Raw genomic sequence first — 17,830 nt, forward strand, 5'->3', positions numbered from 1 at the left:
ATCAGTTTGAGTTTTCCTTCTTTATATTAACATTTTCAATCATTTTTCTACAGACTCGAGTTAGAGCAGCAAATTTTACGAACATGCTGTAGCAGCGAAATTCACTTGTTTTTGGATACAGATTGTTTAAAATTTAAAAAATGCTTTTTCAGAGTATTCTCTATAGGCTTCTGCAATATTAATCCTAATCATTTGGGACCACCTACTATATGTAGCCTACATATGAGAAGCTTTTATTTCTAATCAATCTTAAAGTTCATTAATAGTTATTCATTTATTTATTTTAATCTAGATTAATATTCTGACGTTTTCACATCAAAATTGCAGATAGCATGAGGACAATATCCTTGTTAGAACTACTGACTTCAGAAAAGTTTCCGATTCTGTTGGTTGATTTCTTTCCGTCATCTCCCTTCCTCAGTATCTAACACATACGATGTTTACATCTTTTTAAAGTTATTCATGTATTGCTTACAATAGCTTCCTATTGTAAAGCCTTATTCAGTATACTAACTTGTTTTATTAAAACATTACCTAAAAATAACATAGAATTGATGTGCTAATTCGGCTCTTGGCAGCACTTGTTCTTTCGACCAACACTCGAACAGGTGTTATGAGCATAATATATAGACTACCATTTCCCACAATGTTCCACTTGTATGTCAATCATGCAAACGGTCTTGGATGGTTCTAGTAGGGACAAGGCACTGACACTCGGACGGATGAATGCCCGCATAGATGTGAAGGAATAATTAATTCTTATCTTTGAAATCAAAGCATTACCTCCTCAGGCATGAAATATCCTAAAATCTTGTAGCCACAATCTTACAAATGTGATTTACAATCATAAAAGCATAATTAACTAAAATAAAGGAATTCATATGTCAATATAAAAATGGTACTTACTTAATCCACGTGACTTTAAACTGACTAGGCCCACTGACTTTGATATTCCGCAATACAGCTCTCAAATTTGCAGCATCGTGACCTGTCACAAAATCTATCTTTGGTATAATCATTGGCTCGATCGGAGGAACCGTCAGCTCGGCTATGCCTGCAAATAGTATCCAAATGAGAAATAAAGAGTTTCAATACCAAGACGTCTCTTCAGAAATTATATACATACAAGAAGTCTCTGAATGTGCTTTGGCAAATAAACTTCTAATGACCGATACTTAAATTGAGATGGATTATGATGGATTACCGGATGGTTCCTTTGTAGTTCTAGTTTGAAGCACCATGTTCTCATGTACTTGTTCATGTTTAAAATACCCTATTACATGGTGTAGGATTTTAAAACCAGATTACCCCCCCCCCCCCAAATAAAAGTTGTAATTTTAATGATAATATTTAGAAAGCAAAATCATACCAGAGTCTGTGCTTTGTTTCTCTTTACAACGAGTTTTAACTGCAAATTTACTGTTTGCTCTTGGGATTCGAGTTGAAAATCCCTCCGGAATAGGGATGCGCACGAGTCGAGACATGTCTCGAATCTCGACTCGACTCGACTCGAATTCGAGTCGAGATTCGAGTCGAGACACACTTTGTAAAATACGAGACGAGTCGAGACAAACGTATTTCTCGACTCGAATTTTCGAGTCGAGTCGAGACAGCTGCTAAAAATCTCGACTCGACTCGAATGTCTCGAAAATTTTTCTATAATTTTTAATATTATTTTGAAGAAAGTGCTCGCTCAGAAACACTCGGCACGAGTATTTCGGAAACTGCAGGACTTGTCAGGTGTTCGAGGAGTGCTGTGGTGATTGTCTTCAGCAAGTGGCGAAACCAAGGGGAAAAGACGTCCAAATGTCGAGGGGTTGGGTGCCCCCACCTCATTACAGATGTCGAACGTTCTAGTCTGGGCAGATTGGTAAAACAGAACAGGCGGCGAACTGCGTCGGAACTAAGATCAGAGTTTAATGCTGGGCAAAGTACAAGTGTATCTGAACTAGTTTTGTCAAATTTCCGGAAATTTTGAACCTGTTTTTTTAAAAAAACGTTTTTTTTCGATTTTCTGGAAAAATTGAAAAAATAAATATTAGGTTAATTTTACTAGTAATGATATCTTTTTTTTTTCAAACACGGGAAAAATTTAAGTTCAAAAATTTCAATATTGCGAATATTAAAAAATAGCACTCGAAAATAAAATTATTCCAATTATTATCTATATATTAAAATACTAGATTTACGCGTACATGTTTCTCCTCACAGAAAAGTTTATATGTTTGTCTCCAATCCTTTCAACAATGAGACCTCGAACCCACAAGTGCTAGAAACGTGCCGTTTTCATTTGTCGATTCCAAATTTTATGTAAATTGTCCAGTTCTAATTGAATATTTTTGTAAAAAAAAAAAAAAAAAAAAACATGGCCATTAGTTCTTTATTGCATTTATAGGGGTACACAAGAAGTACTGTGGGGGCGCGGAGGCTCAGTGGTAGGACGTTCACCTCCGGTGCATGGGGTCCCTGGTTTGATCCCAGATCGCGGACTTTGTGGTGGACAAACACCATGCTCGTGGGTTTTCTCGGGGTTCTCCCGTTTCCTCCCACTTTCTTCATTCCACCATTTCATTCATTTCTCATCATCACCGTCTCCTTTAGCCTAACCGGCATAACCGTAGGACGTAAAACTAAAGATTTCATTTCACTAGAAGTACTGAAATTTTTGAAAAAGTAAAGCATCATACCCTACGAGTTATATATTCCAACATCACATATTTGTATATAGGGGTTGTATATCTGTCAGGCGTTTGTTTCATGGCCAAATGATAATGAAAACGAATGATAACCATTTCTCCAGTCTAAGATTAATCTTCATTGTTTGGAGAGGTTTTTTCTTCAATAAACACCGTTTATCACTGACATAATTAATTGTGTGTGTATACTTTATTTACTTATTAAATAATGCATGCAAATGCATGCATACACGATATGGGCACTCAGTAAATGGATACTTAAAAATTTGAACTCTATTATCTATACAAGCCGGCTACGAGTCTTTTGTTAGCCGGCTACGGGTGCAGTGCAAACTACTCTTTGGATTGAGCTTCTTACCGGATGTGTAGCCTACCGAAGGACCACACAGATGTTATCGAAACCATTGTGCTTTGTGTTTTTTTGTATGCTTTGGCAGAAAGTTCTGTAGATATCGAAGCCCGCCAGTGAAGCCATATCTAGCATCTTGGTGCTAGATCTAGCATAATTCACTCCCATCTAGCATCTAGCATCTTGACTTTAGCATCTTGGCAAAATCTCATTCTTTCCTCTGGAGAACAGAAAAAGAACGAAAATTTAGATGGCTCACTGAGCGTTGGGAATTATCCTTGGTTGAAGCGATGGTTGGAGTAATAAAACCAGTTAGTGTTTCCGCTGTTGTATTGTTGAATTCACAGAAATGTTCAAAAATAAGCAAAACGTGACTCTGTACAAGATGTTTACTTACCCATAGTTTTATTATTGTCAACTGAACCCTGAGTGTCTGGGATCTTTCTGTCCCTTCTCACTTTACAACTTGAGAGGGGAGGGGGGTATGACCGCTAAAAGAAATGCTTCAGTGCTGCGTCGGAAGCGGCATGTTTTGTATATATTTCTTCCCCTGATTCTCTTTCCAATACAGAGAACCGACTCTTTAAATGAAGAAAGAACCCTGAACCCTCCCGAAAATGCAAAAATGAATGATGCGTACAAATAAATTTATGGATGAATCAAATAATGCAGATACATGAGAAGATGATGACGTGTGTCTTGTAATTGTTATATTAATATCCACTGGATTAAGTGAAAGTATAAAATGGATTTGATGACTGCCAAATTGACGTCACCTTGGTAAGTCATTATTTTTTAATATTTAGTAATATTAAATTAGATTATAGTTTAGCGTCGTTTTCAGGAGCAAAGCTCTACAAGACGTGAACGTACAGTTTAAAGTCGGATTTGAAACACATGAGCTCCTACCATGAATCAAACCTCGTTCGAGAAAGGTGCATACGCTAACCACATAGCAACGGGGAGCTCAACATTTAGTGATATGTATATTAAGTTGTAAAATTATATTCGTTTAATTTTCACTAATATAATCTTCACAACGTAAAGCATTCGCTAGGCACGTTATCTTGTTTAAAAACAAAAAGCCTATCTCTTATGTTTCCATCTCGGGGTTGGACTGCGGGATGATAAAAATCCGAAAGAGATGTTTTTATTATATTTTGTGCAGTAGATCTGCTCCTTCATAATCTCCGTGTTTGATAAGAATGAACCTCCCTGGCTCACGAAAATGTACACGTAATATAACAAATCATGCACATTAAATGCCAGACTAATATAGCAAACATTGAAGATGCCCCCCTAGAAAATTTTCTTCGGCCGCCCATGTCTGGAGGTACACAATTTCGCAACTTAGTGGATACGATGTGGATGTATTCAAAGTCTACTGATTTACCCATCAAATTTAAATTTTATAACAATATTCTCAGTGAATACTATTATGGAGAACTATTTTTTTAATTCGATCGCTAAATTTTTTTTTTTTTTTTACAAGGTCTCGGTAATCGTCTGGCACGAAAAATGAAGTTTCTACAAGTGTTTCCCCAGCATTTTTTTTTTTTTTTTTTGAGAAAGGGGTCCTCCAGGAGCGTTATTGAGGGTGTAATTCCTACGTTTGTTATATACATATATAGATATAGATAGATATAAATATAGAGATACTGCGTATATATATATATATATAAAGATAAGTAGGAGCGAGTCTTTAAAATTAGTTCGGAAAGATAATATGAAAATCTGGCATAATTTGCAAGAATCTATCTAGTCTAATATATATAAAATAAATAGTTTGTTTGTGTTTGTCTGTTTGTATGCGGCCTCGGGACCAGACGAGTGGACCGAGAGTTACCAAATTTTAGTCAGGGGTACCCTGGCCCAGGCCCCAGATCAAGACGATTTTTTTTTTTTTAAATTCGCACCAGGAGGTCTCAAGGAGCGCTTACAGGGACATGTAAAAGTGGTAGAAAATGGGCGATATTACTGTCGAATTCGTAGTTTTCGCGGTCGCTGAAAACTCTGATCACATTAACTTACAAATTCACCCTATTCGGGCCGCGGGTCACCGGGGGGATCGGATACCGAGACAAGTAAAAGTAATCCAAAATGACCGATATTAGTGTCAAATCCATAGTTTTCGCAGTCGCTGAAATCAATGGTGACAATTCCATTAGCGATGATATGCAAATTCAGCTATAATTGTATGCGGACCGGGAAAAATCTTTAAGTTTCTATGTCCCACGGTTATGCCGGTTAGGCTAAAGGAGACGGTGATGATGAGAGATGAGTGAAAGGGTGGAATGAAGAAAGTGGGAAGAAACGGGACAACCCCGAGAAAACCCACGCACACGGTCTTTGTACACTACAAAGTTCACTTGGCAGGGGCTGGAATCGAACCCGAGACCCCATACACCAGAGGTGAACACTCTACCACTGAGCCACCGCGGCCCCCAATGAGGTTGGAAGCTGGTCAGTCATGGCGGGAGGTGGCACATGCCATAGGAGTGGCACAAAGTGTGATTTCCCGATTGTGGAATCGATTTCAAACAACTGGAAGTGTTCGAAGAAGACAAGGACAGGGCCGTCCACTAGCAACTAAAGCCAGAGACGATCGTTATCTGTTGTTAACAGCCCGTCGAAACCAGAATACAACTCTGCTACCGCGAGCCTTCCGAACAACAACAGGACGCATAATATCTACTCAAACGGTCCGCAATCGCCTTCGAGAAGGTGGTCTCTACGCACGTAGGCCTATGGTGTGTGTCCCATTAACTGCACGACACCGTGTTGATCGAAGAGATGAAGTGGCGGAGGAACATCGTGGGTGGGGACGCAATGAATGGGGCAATGTTTTGTTCTCTGACGAGTCTCGATTCAGTGTAGAGCCTAATAATCGACGTGTTTTCATCTGGAGAGAGTGTGGAACACGACACAATTCCATGTTTGTGCGAGAAAGATCCCAGTATCATAGTGGTGGACTGATGGTGTAGGCAGGAATCAGCATTGGTGAGCGTACTGAGCTCCACATCATCCAAAATGGCTCTTTGACGGCTCTCAGATATAGGGATGAGATCATGAAAACTCTTGTTCTTCCTTATGCTGGTGCCATTGGTGATTCGTTCCTTTTTATGGATGACAATACTCGTCCTCACAGAACTCGGTTAGCGGATTAGATGCTGAGGGTATCGCTCGGATGAAGTGGCTAGCATGCTCTCCGGATCTCGTTCCAGTTGAGCATGTCTGAGATATGCTTGGCAGACGAATTGCCGCTAGGCCAGTAAATCCAACAACCATTCCAAAGCTGGAAGTCGCTCTTCTGGATGAGTGGCACAACATCCCCCAAGAACTCATCGATAATCTGATTGATTGAATCCATGCCACGCAGGTGCGAGGCTCTGTTGGCTATTCGAAGTGATCATATGACATATTAAGGAACAATCAATGTTGTTGCTTTGCCTGTTTATGGGCAGTTCGAGAGATGCACACATAACCGTCTTGTGTCATGAGCCATGTGAACAAGGTTTTCCGTGCCCCAACACCAGTATGTGCCCCATTTTTCTAGTGTATCTTAAAGCATTCCTTCTTGTATGATATATATGAGTCAAACACAAGCTTATTCATACACTATCTTAAGGTCTTGTGTGATATTTCAGCTGAACCCCTAATTTTTTTGAGCATTATATATTTATATATATATATATATATATATATATATATATATATATATATATATATATATATATATATACATATATATATATAGTGGCGGATTCAGGATATGATCAAGGGAGGGGCTAAACCATAGTTTGCAGTTTTATCCAGTGTAAAGCAGGATTGAAGCCCATTTTATGCAGTGTATACTTGAGTGTGAAGGGGGGCTATAGCCCCCTTGGATCCGCCTCTGTGTATATATATATCTATATATATATATATATACATGATCGAAAATGGCCTCGAATCCATAGTCGCTGAGATGTACAGAAGATGCCGTTTAAATCCACAAATTCAGCCCCATTAGTACTCTAAAGAGGATGGTGACATGTAAAGATAATTGAAAATTATCGATATTAATGTCAAATTCATAGTTTTGGGGCTCCACAAGTTCATTAGTGACAGTTTTGGTGCCCTTTGTGTCCAAAATGAAACGTATTCTCCCCGTGCGAAGAATGGATATTCTGCTAGTCTGTGATAATAACTAACGGAAGTTTCATTTAATATATTTCTCGCTGCTCAAATTTACTCACTTGTGCGGTATATGTGTGTAAAGTAGAATTAAAACCTGTTGCTGACGTCGATAATCCTAACGTCAAAAATCCGAATGCGGTCCCTAGAAGCTTTTTACATTTTGTCTTAACGCTAGCGATAAACAAACAATAGCGTGTCCATCGACGTTATGTGAAGTCAGTGTTTTTACAAAAGTTCATTTATATGTAATTGTTTGTCATGTATTTTTATTTTTATTTTTTCTTAGGCCTATAAGTTTTAAGTGTGACTTACAAAAACAGTATTATTTAGAGTACAAGCAAGTTCTTCAGAAACATTAAATGTAAGTAGCCTTACGTACGGTATTGTAATTACTGTATGTACTGAATAACCACTGTATCGATAGAAGAACATACCGTACAGTATGTAAGCCTAAATGGTATTTTCTTGGTTATTTTCGAAAATCCGAACAATTTGAAAATCCGAATACCTGTGGTCCCAATTAGTTCGGATTTTCGACTTCCCACTGTATATGTTGCAGACATGTTACAGCAAGTAAGATTACTAGCATCAGGCTAACAAATAGTTTTTAAACTACATTTTCCTGTTTTTGCCAATATTTCCGAACAAACGATTTTTTCTAATGGTTTCAAAATTTCCGGAATTTTACATAGAACAATCAAGATATCTCTATGAAATATATGTTTGATTTAACATATTAACTAAAATGATTCTGTGATTAAATGGTGTTTCTGATAATACCCAAATTTTCCGTTTTTTCCCAGCTCGGAAAAACAGTAAAAACACTGTTTTTTTAACCCAAAATTTCCGTTTTTTTCACAGGCCTTCACAACACTAGTCTGAACACACACTCCTAACGATGGCGAATGTTAACACCACGACATCGGCAACTATAACTAAAATGAACACGTGACCATCGCCACTAAACCTTGGCACAATGGCAGAGCGTTGCATTGTCTGATGGATCCCGATATCTTCTTCATCATGACGATGTGAGGGTGCGAATCCGTAGTGTTCATAGGGAACAGCTCCTTGACATCTGTACTGCGGGACGGAGACAAACTGGCTGCGGCTTAATTATTATCTGGGGAACATTCAGGTGAGCATCTATGTGTCTAGTGGAGCTTGAGCAAGGCACCATGACGGCCGAGGTATCGCACGCTGCTTGCAGACTACGTACACCCCTTCATGACGGCCATGTTTCCCATCGGTAGTGGCATTTTTCGACAAGATAATGCACCATGTCGCAAGGCCAGGAGTGGGATGGAGTGGTTCGAAAAACACAGGAGCGAGTTCCAAGTGATGTGCTGGCCCCAAACTCTCCGGATCTGAACCCAATCGATCACATCTGGGATGTGATTGAACGTGACGTGAGGGTGCATCACCCCCTCCCAGGGGCGGATCCAGGGGGGGGATCGGGGCGATCGCTTCCCCCAGAAGAAGAAACTTTCTTATTTTATATATATAAATAAAACCCATCCCAAAGTTTGGAGCCCTTAAAAGTAGCAGTATGACAACCCACCGCCCCCCCCAGAAGTCGGTCCTGGATCCGCCCCTGCCCCCTCCCCGGAATTTACGGGAATTGGATGACCTGTGTGTGCATATGTGGTGCCAACTCTCTCCAGCGACCCACCGAGGAACATTGCGACCATGCCAAGACGCGCTGCCGTTGTTATTCATGCCAAAAGGTGGATATACTAACAATTAGGTAGGTAGTCATAACGGTCTGGCTGATGTGTGTGTATAATTAACTCGTATATTTTGTCTCGACTCGAATTTCGAGACGTCTCTACTCAAATTCGAGTCGAGTCGAGACAGAGACCGTCGAGTCGAGACACGAGTCGAGACACGAGTCGAGACAACATTTTCTCGAGTCGAGTCGAGACAGGCTTAAATCTCGACTCGACTCGACTCGAACGCATCCCTACTCCGGAAGATATTGCTAAATCTTAACCAGCTTTAGTGTTGTCTATTAAAACCCAATCTAGTAACTTTTCGTGGTTAACATGTAAGCTTTCTGATAGCTTGTTCTCTGGGTTCGATTTAATTGCCTTGGATATAATCTCGGGTAATGATTCAGATACAAGTTTAAACAATAGGTACCTTCCATTCCACGTGATCATGTTAATTCTGTCCCAGGACATTCAGACTCGCAGTAGAAACTTTAAGGGTAATGGAAATATCTACGAGATTTCACTTGCATTTCAATGGGATATACCTTTCTGGGACAATATCTGGATGTTTAAAAGTCATCCTGTGATTATCCCCGAAAATAGCTTACAAATCTCCTACAGGAATCTTGCACGAAGTCCCTTTTCCTGGACACACATGAACATCTAAAATCTTACAGGACAATTTTACGAAATGTTCATTGACAAATATTGGATGTTCCATGAATATCTTATCATTAAGGTCCCTGGAACATCCAAGGTATGTTTGTATACTATGTGTAATATATAACCTCAGTACTGAAAAGGGGGAAGCAAACTCAAAAGAAAACTCACAGATTGGGAACACTTCAATCGTTTTATATCATCATCATAGATTATCTTCCATTACTATTAAGTTACTTGCCGCAAATTAAGAAGATTCCATTTATTACGATCCTAAACTAACATCTTCATCTTGACGTAATAATTTCTGTTTTAATACGATCTGTCAATTGTGAACTCTTTAGCCTCTAGGTCTTTTTCTTTCGATCATTTTTTCTGTCATATTTCTCAGGATAGAAATCGTCCAAACCAGTTTATTCTATTTAATTTTATTGTTTTTACATAACTACATCTAATATTATTCCTTACCCTTCTATTATTCCTAGCATTTTGATTTCCTGTTCAATGTAGCAAACTCTTTCCATTCTTATATCACTCCCATTTCGAAAGCTGTTAAATATTTTTAGTCCTTTTTGCCGAATATTCCCATGTAGTACAAAACTCAAAATGAAACTTTCGATGAGTCTTTTTAATTAATTCTTTATTCTAAGACCCACGAAATATACGAGTACTTTCCCATTTCCTACCTGCTTTACTCACCATTCCTGCTCTTTCTTTTATTTCACGTTTGCATTTAATGTCTTTGCTAATACAGGGTGTCCAATATACAATGCAACCCGGAGTTTGGGATAGTAGAACTTTTGAACGTGAAGCGATACACAAATAATAGTTACACCAAAAGTAAGATGTGTTCATGCATATATTTCTAAACTAGGAAGCAACGATTGAAGTACACTAGGAACCACACACTGTTGCCAGATGTAACCGAAGGTGTAAATCAATTTTTTTTTTACAAGTCATGCAAATTGCTTCGTAACTCATACGTATGGATGTTCTGTCGTTAATTTTCAGTTTATTTAGTTGGAGTAGCTTGTAAACTATGGAGCAGAGAAAGGAATTTTTCATTTCCACTAACACAACGTTTTCTTCATACCTTTCTAAGGCTTTGTTCCGTTCGAGAACTGTTGTTATATTCTTGTTTTCTACTGCTGTAATAATCATTTTGTTTCCGTAGAAATTTCCATAGATTTTACCTTCTTATAACTTACATTTTGACATATTCCTGTACTCTTTCTAATTCGTCTGTCTTCACATATTTTACAAACATTTTTACCTCTACCTTGTTTTCCTCCGAAATTCAGTATTTACGTAACTTCCAGATCAATACTCTGTTTCTTCTGTATTATCCTGTTTCCAAGCATTCCTTTCCCTCATTTCCTTCAATGTCTGTTCCATGGATTTAGTTTTCTTATATGTTTTCTTTTCTCTGTACATTACTATTTCGGCAGTCTGATTCATACAAAATTTAATGCTCGTATGTTCCCACAGCCAACTATTTATTACCTATCTTTTCATTTCACTGTACATATCTTTTCAATCTTCGAAGTTTCGTATCAATCGATTTTTTACTTCTTCAGCTGTCAATTTTTTAGTATCCAACCTATTTTCTTTTGGCCATAATTTTTCGGCCAGTATAAGGATATGATCAGAGAAAATACATTTGCTTTTTTACTTTATGGCTATCCCTTTCGCCGTTCTGTTTCCTATCCAAAGGTATATTAAATGAATCAAGCCATAAACTAATCACTATGTTCTTTTACCCGACGTTGATCTGACATTTCAATCCCGAGTTATGACCCGGCGGGAGTTCATGTGGTTCGGATTCCACGTTAATCAGTAGGTCCCATCTCATACAGCCTCGCTGCTGAAAGGGACGTTAAACTCAAAATCAACTCAACTCAACTGGTGTTATGACCCACACTCCGTCGAAAAGGCGTAACAGCTTTTTCAGGCCACTCATTATGAGTGAGGTTTTTCCTCATTCACACTAGGCAATTACCGGCATAGTACCTAACATACATATCCCAGTCCGCTTCTTTCCTTCCCCTCTTCCCCGGATAATATGTGACGTACTTAAGGCCATACATGATGGTAATGCACAGAAATATGTATAAATAAATTAATAAATAAAAATAAATGGAGTTATGACCCTCATTTTATCGTCCCTCTCAATTTTCGGTGGGATATAGCTCCGAAATGACGAATAGATACACCGAGTTTGGTCTGCTTCTTCTTCCTTCATGTTTTGGTATATGGTATCATTTCCCAAAGTTTGTCGGTGTTCTTTCCAAACATTCTGCATATTAAATCTAAAAATTCTTAGAGCCAGGGGTTGGTCAGGGAAGTCAAACATCCTGTGACCACATTCATCCCCCTGAAACTTTCAGTGGTTGTTTAAATAAGCCTATGATGGAACAGTAAATTGTCAAAAACATAAGATGAACTCATGTTATATCCTCCTCCTCCTCCCCTTTTTGTAGATAGATTTTAATTACATCCCATCTTACAGTTCTGCACTGAGAAAAAAAAATGTAGGTGGCATACTTAAAAACGTAGGTTACATTCGTAATTCCTGTAGTTTCTGGACTTAACGTACAACCGTATATAACATCCTGCAGCAAACGTATAGCTGAAAAAGTATGTATTATACGCACTGTCTGCATAAGTGCAATGACGTCATTCGTGTGACGTCATCTGCAGTAACAAATATATACGGAGGTGATATCTAGCTTTGTGACGTCAGGATCGTATGTAGCATGTGGGTTAATAATGACGACACACACTGACTATCAGGACGGAGCATAATTTCAAGAAGTATGCAATATACGTTCTTTACGTATGTTTCTTTCGTTCAACCCCAAGACAGCATCTATATTGTACTTGTGCCCCGTACGTACGACTAGATACAGTATACGTATTGTACGTATGTATTATACAGATTTTCCTTATGTCGCACACAGCTTGTCCAGATACAGCATACAGAATATCCGTATGCACCATACAGAGTGCATATATGTAGCTTACAGACTGTCTGCATGCAGCATATAGATTATACGTATGTCGCGTACAGGTTGGCCATATGTAATGTATAGATCGGATGTATATAGCTAATAGGTTGTCCATATGAAATATACAGATTTTACCTGTATCGAATACGTATTGCCTTCTTGTAATGTATGGATCGGACATATGCAGGATCTAGAGTGTACGTATAGTGCACCATTATTAAAGTGCTGCAACATACTGCAAAGTGCATGATACATTCTTACTGTAATGTTGTCAAATATTGTTTTACTCTGTATGAAAACAAAAATAGCTTAAAATATGGTTGATCTCCTTTGTGCCAATAATAATAAAATTAACAATACTACACTTTTCAAATCTTAGTTTGGAGCAGTGAAACTGTCCAAAGAAATGTATTTACCTGCAGGGTGTCCTATAAGTTTGGGCTTCCTGCTAATTCGTTGGAAAGCTACTGCAAAGCCAAGTGTTGAAAAGTGACACAAGCGTTAATTTTAAAATTATGGGCACAAAGGAGGTTAACCATATATTAAACTATTTTCGTTTCCATACAGAGTAAATCAATATTACTGTAAGAATTTATCATATGGTTTGCAGTTAGTTAGTTGCAGCACTTCAATAATAATGCAAAATGCACAGCCTTATACAATCCTATATTCAAACTCAAACAAGATTTACGTACAATCATTTATTAAGCTGTTATCATCCATTGCTTGTACGATATAAAGATTAGTTTACCTCATTCCTTTCCTTAATAGTATCTTCTTCTAAAGTGCAGTTGTTACCACAAGAGGCCTGAATAGAATTTTCCAGAAATAACTTCTCTGTACATTTTAATTAACAGGTAAGTTATGTCTTTTCTTTTTTTTTTCTTTCTTTCTTTCTTTTTTCTTTTTTTTTTTTTTTAATGTCGCAATAATTAAAAGTGTAGTGTCAGCCGAAAACGTATTCGCTTACAAGATGATTCCTACTCAGTACTCGCTATTAAAAATGCAACACCAAGAAGGAGACTGGGTAGATGCGCCAAAGTTCCCAGGCCGATACCTAATAGTAAGTGCAGAATACTCTTAAACGTTCGCTGTATTCGCTGTGTGACAACGTGGTGACAGCGGAGGCGTTGTGCAGCCATCGACTAAACATATTTATTCTTCCCTGCTATAGACGTTCTGCAAATTTGGACTTTCCTGGATGCATCCTTCTTAGTGCAACATTTTAAGCAACGAGCAATTTAACAGTCTCATACATTGCTTAAAGAAAGAGCAATGATTCTCAGAATTACTCGGAAGATATATATACACAATTTAAAACGGTTATTTCAAACTTTGCAATTCAAAGCACGAAAAGAACTATAGATAAAGGAACACTGATTTTAGCCAAATAGTAATTAGTAAACTCAATCACACTCAGTACCATTAGTTGCTTGGTGTTATCCGTAAGTCAGAGATCACGGTATCTCATTTCGTGTAGATTTTTGCATTTGTTTAACGCTAAAAATGTATTTTATCGCTAATTGAACCCAGTACCATATATATACCGACAGGACGTACCTTAGTCACAAGGTGACATGAGTGAAACACTAAACTATTCGATTGACACCTGCGGTCTTGTCAACACTAGAGAAAGTTACAAAGTGATTAAGTAAATACGGAACATAGTTCATAGAAAGTATAGCGATGTATGAAGTCTCCGTTTCATACGACTTGGATAAAGGATACATCTGAAATAGCAACAAAGAAATATATAATGATTTCTCTGGATAATTTGGATTAGTCCAGAATTCGAACACACACACAACACGAACACACACAAGTCCAACTTTTTTTTTTTAACTTCTTTCTTCGGATTCCCAATAAAGTTGATTACTGAAAAGCTGAGTTATAGATTCTGTATTAAAACAACACCTTCGCTAGACATGTTCAGTATACACATTGTCTTACATACAGAACAATACATTAGTTATTAATGCATGTCTGAAATAATAGTGCTTCGTATAGAATTTTACTTCATCCAATCGCAATAGCACAAAGATAAAAAATATTGCTAGGGATAATGTTCTTATTACAGAGAAAAAGAATTAAAATGACTTAACATTAACAATCATTTTCTTTAAACAGAGACAATATTTTATTCTAATTTATGGAAGAAAGAAATAATTTGTAGTACAGTATCTTTATTAGAGTTATATGTTCGTACAAAAGAATGTAAGTACAATTGGGTCTGTCTTCAGAAAGGACGTACTTTTAGCCACAACCTACACTGCTTCTTTTGACTGTCTTTCAAGCAGAATCCTGGTTTGAAGCACGAAATACCTGCAACAAAAATCAGAAAATATTTAAAATGTTATATTCAGTGTGTTTAATTTGGTTGTACTTAACAATACAAAATATCTTAACCTTTTTGAGATTAAATGGAAAAAATCTGTTCGGTCAGGTATGGACTTTTGGGTTGCACGTAGAAAAAATATGAGGTGTTTATTGATGCTGAACAACAACTCAAAATGTATTACCATTCAAAAGTAAGTGGGTACCCCAATGGTGTTCGGGGTACCATGGGGTACCTAATGTCTGTATTTTTTAGATATATGGAAATGTATGTCTCTAAAATGTAAGGAACTGATATCTGTTTACCGAAAACCTCAACTCGGTAAGCCTTATGGATATCGAGATATGGGAAAATAAAGAACGACACCATAGAAATGTGGGGTTTGCGTACTAGATGGGCAGTTTCGGAAACGTAATTACGAGAGCTTACAACCACCTCAAAAGTAGTTTCAATTAAATACACTACACACACGCCCTGATGGGGGTTTTCGGGTACCATAATATTCGCAGAACTCTCATTTCTAAACATTCTAAAATATGTTTTAATAACGTTTTAAAGAACCTTAGAGGTGTGTGTTTACCGAAACCGCAAGTCGGTACGCCTAACAGTTACCGAAATATGATGAAATAAAAAGTGACACACCTCAGTACAATTTCGATCGAAAGATTAATTCAGCTCTAAATTTTCTTTGGACAATTCCAAGCGTTCATCGGGCTCTGAAATAAAGTGAACATTTTTTGTCTATCTAATATAGCAAACGAGATATAAGGAATTGTGTATTTTATGACGTCGTAAAAATAGAGACCCACATGGATTTGTACTTTTGAGTCTTTGCTGTAAGAAGAAGAAATTTTAGAAAACAACCGTATATACCTTAATAGACAATTAAATTGGCGGGGGCACAGTGGCTTAGTGGTAGAGTGCTTACCTCTGGTGTATTGGGTTCTTGGTTCTATCCGCGGCCAAGTCAGTTTGTAGTGGACATCGTATTCGTGGGTTTTCTCGGGGTTCTCTCTTTCCTCCCACCTTTGCATTCCATCAATTCTGCCAACAACATTCACTTGCTTTAATCAAAATCTCCCTGAGACTGAAATGCATAATCGTGGGTCGCTACACTGAAATATTTCCTTTTATTTAATTTAAAATTAAATAGGGAGTTAAGTATGATCGTATCTCTATGGGTTAAGTGAATACTCCAATAGTTTCTGCAAAAAAAGATTAGTTAAACACCCTACCACTAAGCTACTGTGTCCCCGCCCATTGAATTGTCTATTAAGGTATATACAGTAGTTTTCTGATTTTTTTTTTCTTATAGGAAAGACCCAAAAGTACAAATATATAAAGATCTCTATTTTTACGCCATAAAATATATAATTCCTTTTATCTTGGTTACTATCTTAGATATTGACAGCGAATTTTCATTCTTTTGTACAGCTCGATGAACCCTTGGAATTGCCTGAAGAAAACCTAGGACTGAACTAATCTTTCGATCGAAATTGTACTGAGGTACTCATTTAACCCATAGAAGTACCATCTTATTTAATTTTGTTGCGACCAATAATTGTTTCCGAAATTTCAAGATCTCATACACTTTTATTTCACAGTGTTTCTCCAGATGTTAGATGTACTAGCTGGAAGTTTTGGGTAAACACATATTTCAAATACTGTTTACAAATGTCACATTATATTTTCAAAAGTTTTTAAAATTTAATATTGGTAGACTCCATGATGTTCTAACACCCCATGAATATATCTAATTACTTTAAGATGAAATTGCTACTGGTGTTTATTAACTGTCCATGAACGATTTCGGAAATTTTAGCATCTAACACGAAAACCCCTTAACTGTGTTGGTCCCCCTTTATTTGACATCATCTTGATGGCCGTTAGTCATATTTTAATTCATTTTCCGAATTGTAGCGTCAAGTATGCAAGACCCACATACCTATAGTATCTCTCTTTATTTTCCCATATCTCGGTATCCATAAGGCTTACCGAATTGCAGTTTTCAGTTAAAAAAAAAATCAGTTCTTTACATTTTAGAGACATGTATTTCCATATATCTAAAATGCAGAAATTAGGGACCGCATTGGAACCCCATTGGAGTACTCACTTACTTTTGCATAGCAGGGTAAAAACGCCAGTGGTTCTCACTTTAAGGTTGAAAACATACTATTTTGTCTTTTCTCTGAGCATTGTGAATCTGTCGGAGCTATACCGTAGTTGGAAAGACTCACTGATCCTTCCTATAATGACCATGTAGTCAGAATTCAAAAAGGAGTAGAAGGAAAAACAATATTTTAAAATCCTTGCACCAGTAGTCCTCACCTTAAAATCAAAATGTTCCAGTAATAGTCAGGATTTTCTATCAGTGTTCGTCACTCAAATAACTTGACATAATTTATTCTAAAACGCACTGTGTATCAGTTTAGGGTTAAGAATACAATATAAAGTAGTAAGCTTAATAACTTTTCATCACTTTTAGCACTCAAGAAAGAAAAGAAAAAAACGTTTTTACATACTTTTTAAAGCAATTTCAGAAAGAAAAATGTTAACTGAATTCTAAAGTTAACTGTATATCACTTTCACGTTAAGAGTACAATATTAAATACTATGTTTAATAACTATACGTCACTTTAAACACTCAAAAATGAAAATAAACGTTTGTACATACATTTTGAAAACAATCTAAGAAACAAAATAAGTTAACTGAATTCAAAATTTAATTATACATCACCTTAAGCTTAAGAATACACTATAAAATACTGAGATTAATAACAATGCATTACTGAAGAATGAAAACAAAAATGTTTTAGCTACCGATATTGTATTTAGATGTTATTTCTCATTAACAATTTTTTTTTTTTTTTTTTTTGAGAACTCGTGATCAA

At 37.1% G+C, this 17,830-nt stretch overlaps 1 protein-coding gene across 1 annotated transcript in view; it reads right to left on the reverse strand.

Annotated features, from left to right (window-relative positions):
• LOC145693413 (circadian clock-controlled protein daywake-like) overlaps window positions 1–17,830 on the reverse strand; it is a 112,110-nt gene that overhangs the window by 57,964 nt on the left and 36,316 nt on the right. The window contains exon 3 of the mRNA XM_081769385.1: window positions 907–1,054. Within this exon, the coding sequence (XP_081625511.1) occupies window positions 907–1,054 (148 nt within the window). The remainder of the gene's footprint in view (window positions 1–906; window positions 1,055–17,830) is intronic.

Source organism: Thermobia domestica, chromosome 8 (genome assembly GCF_964235325.1).
Source record: "Thermobia domestica chromosome 8, izTheDome1.hap1.1, whole genome shotgun sequence".
In the NCBI taxonomy this organism is placed as follows: Eukaryota; Metazoa; Arthropoda; class Insecta; order Zygentoma; family Lepismatidae; genus Thermobia; species Thermobia domestica.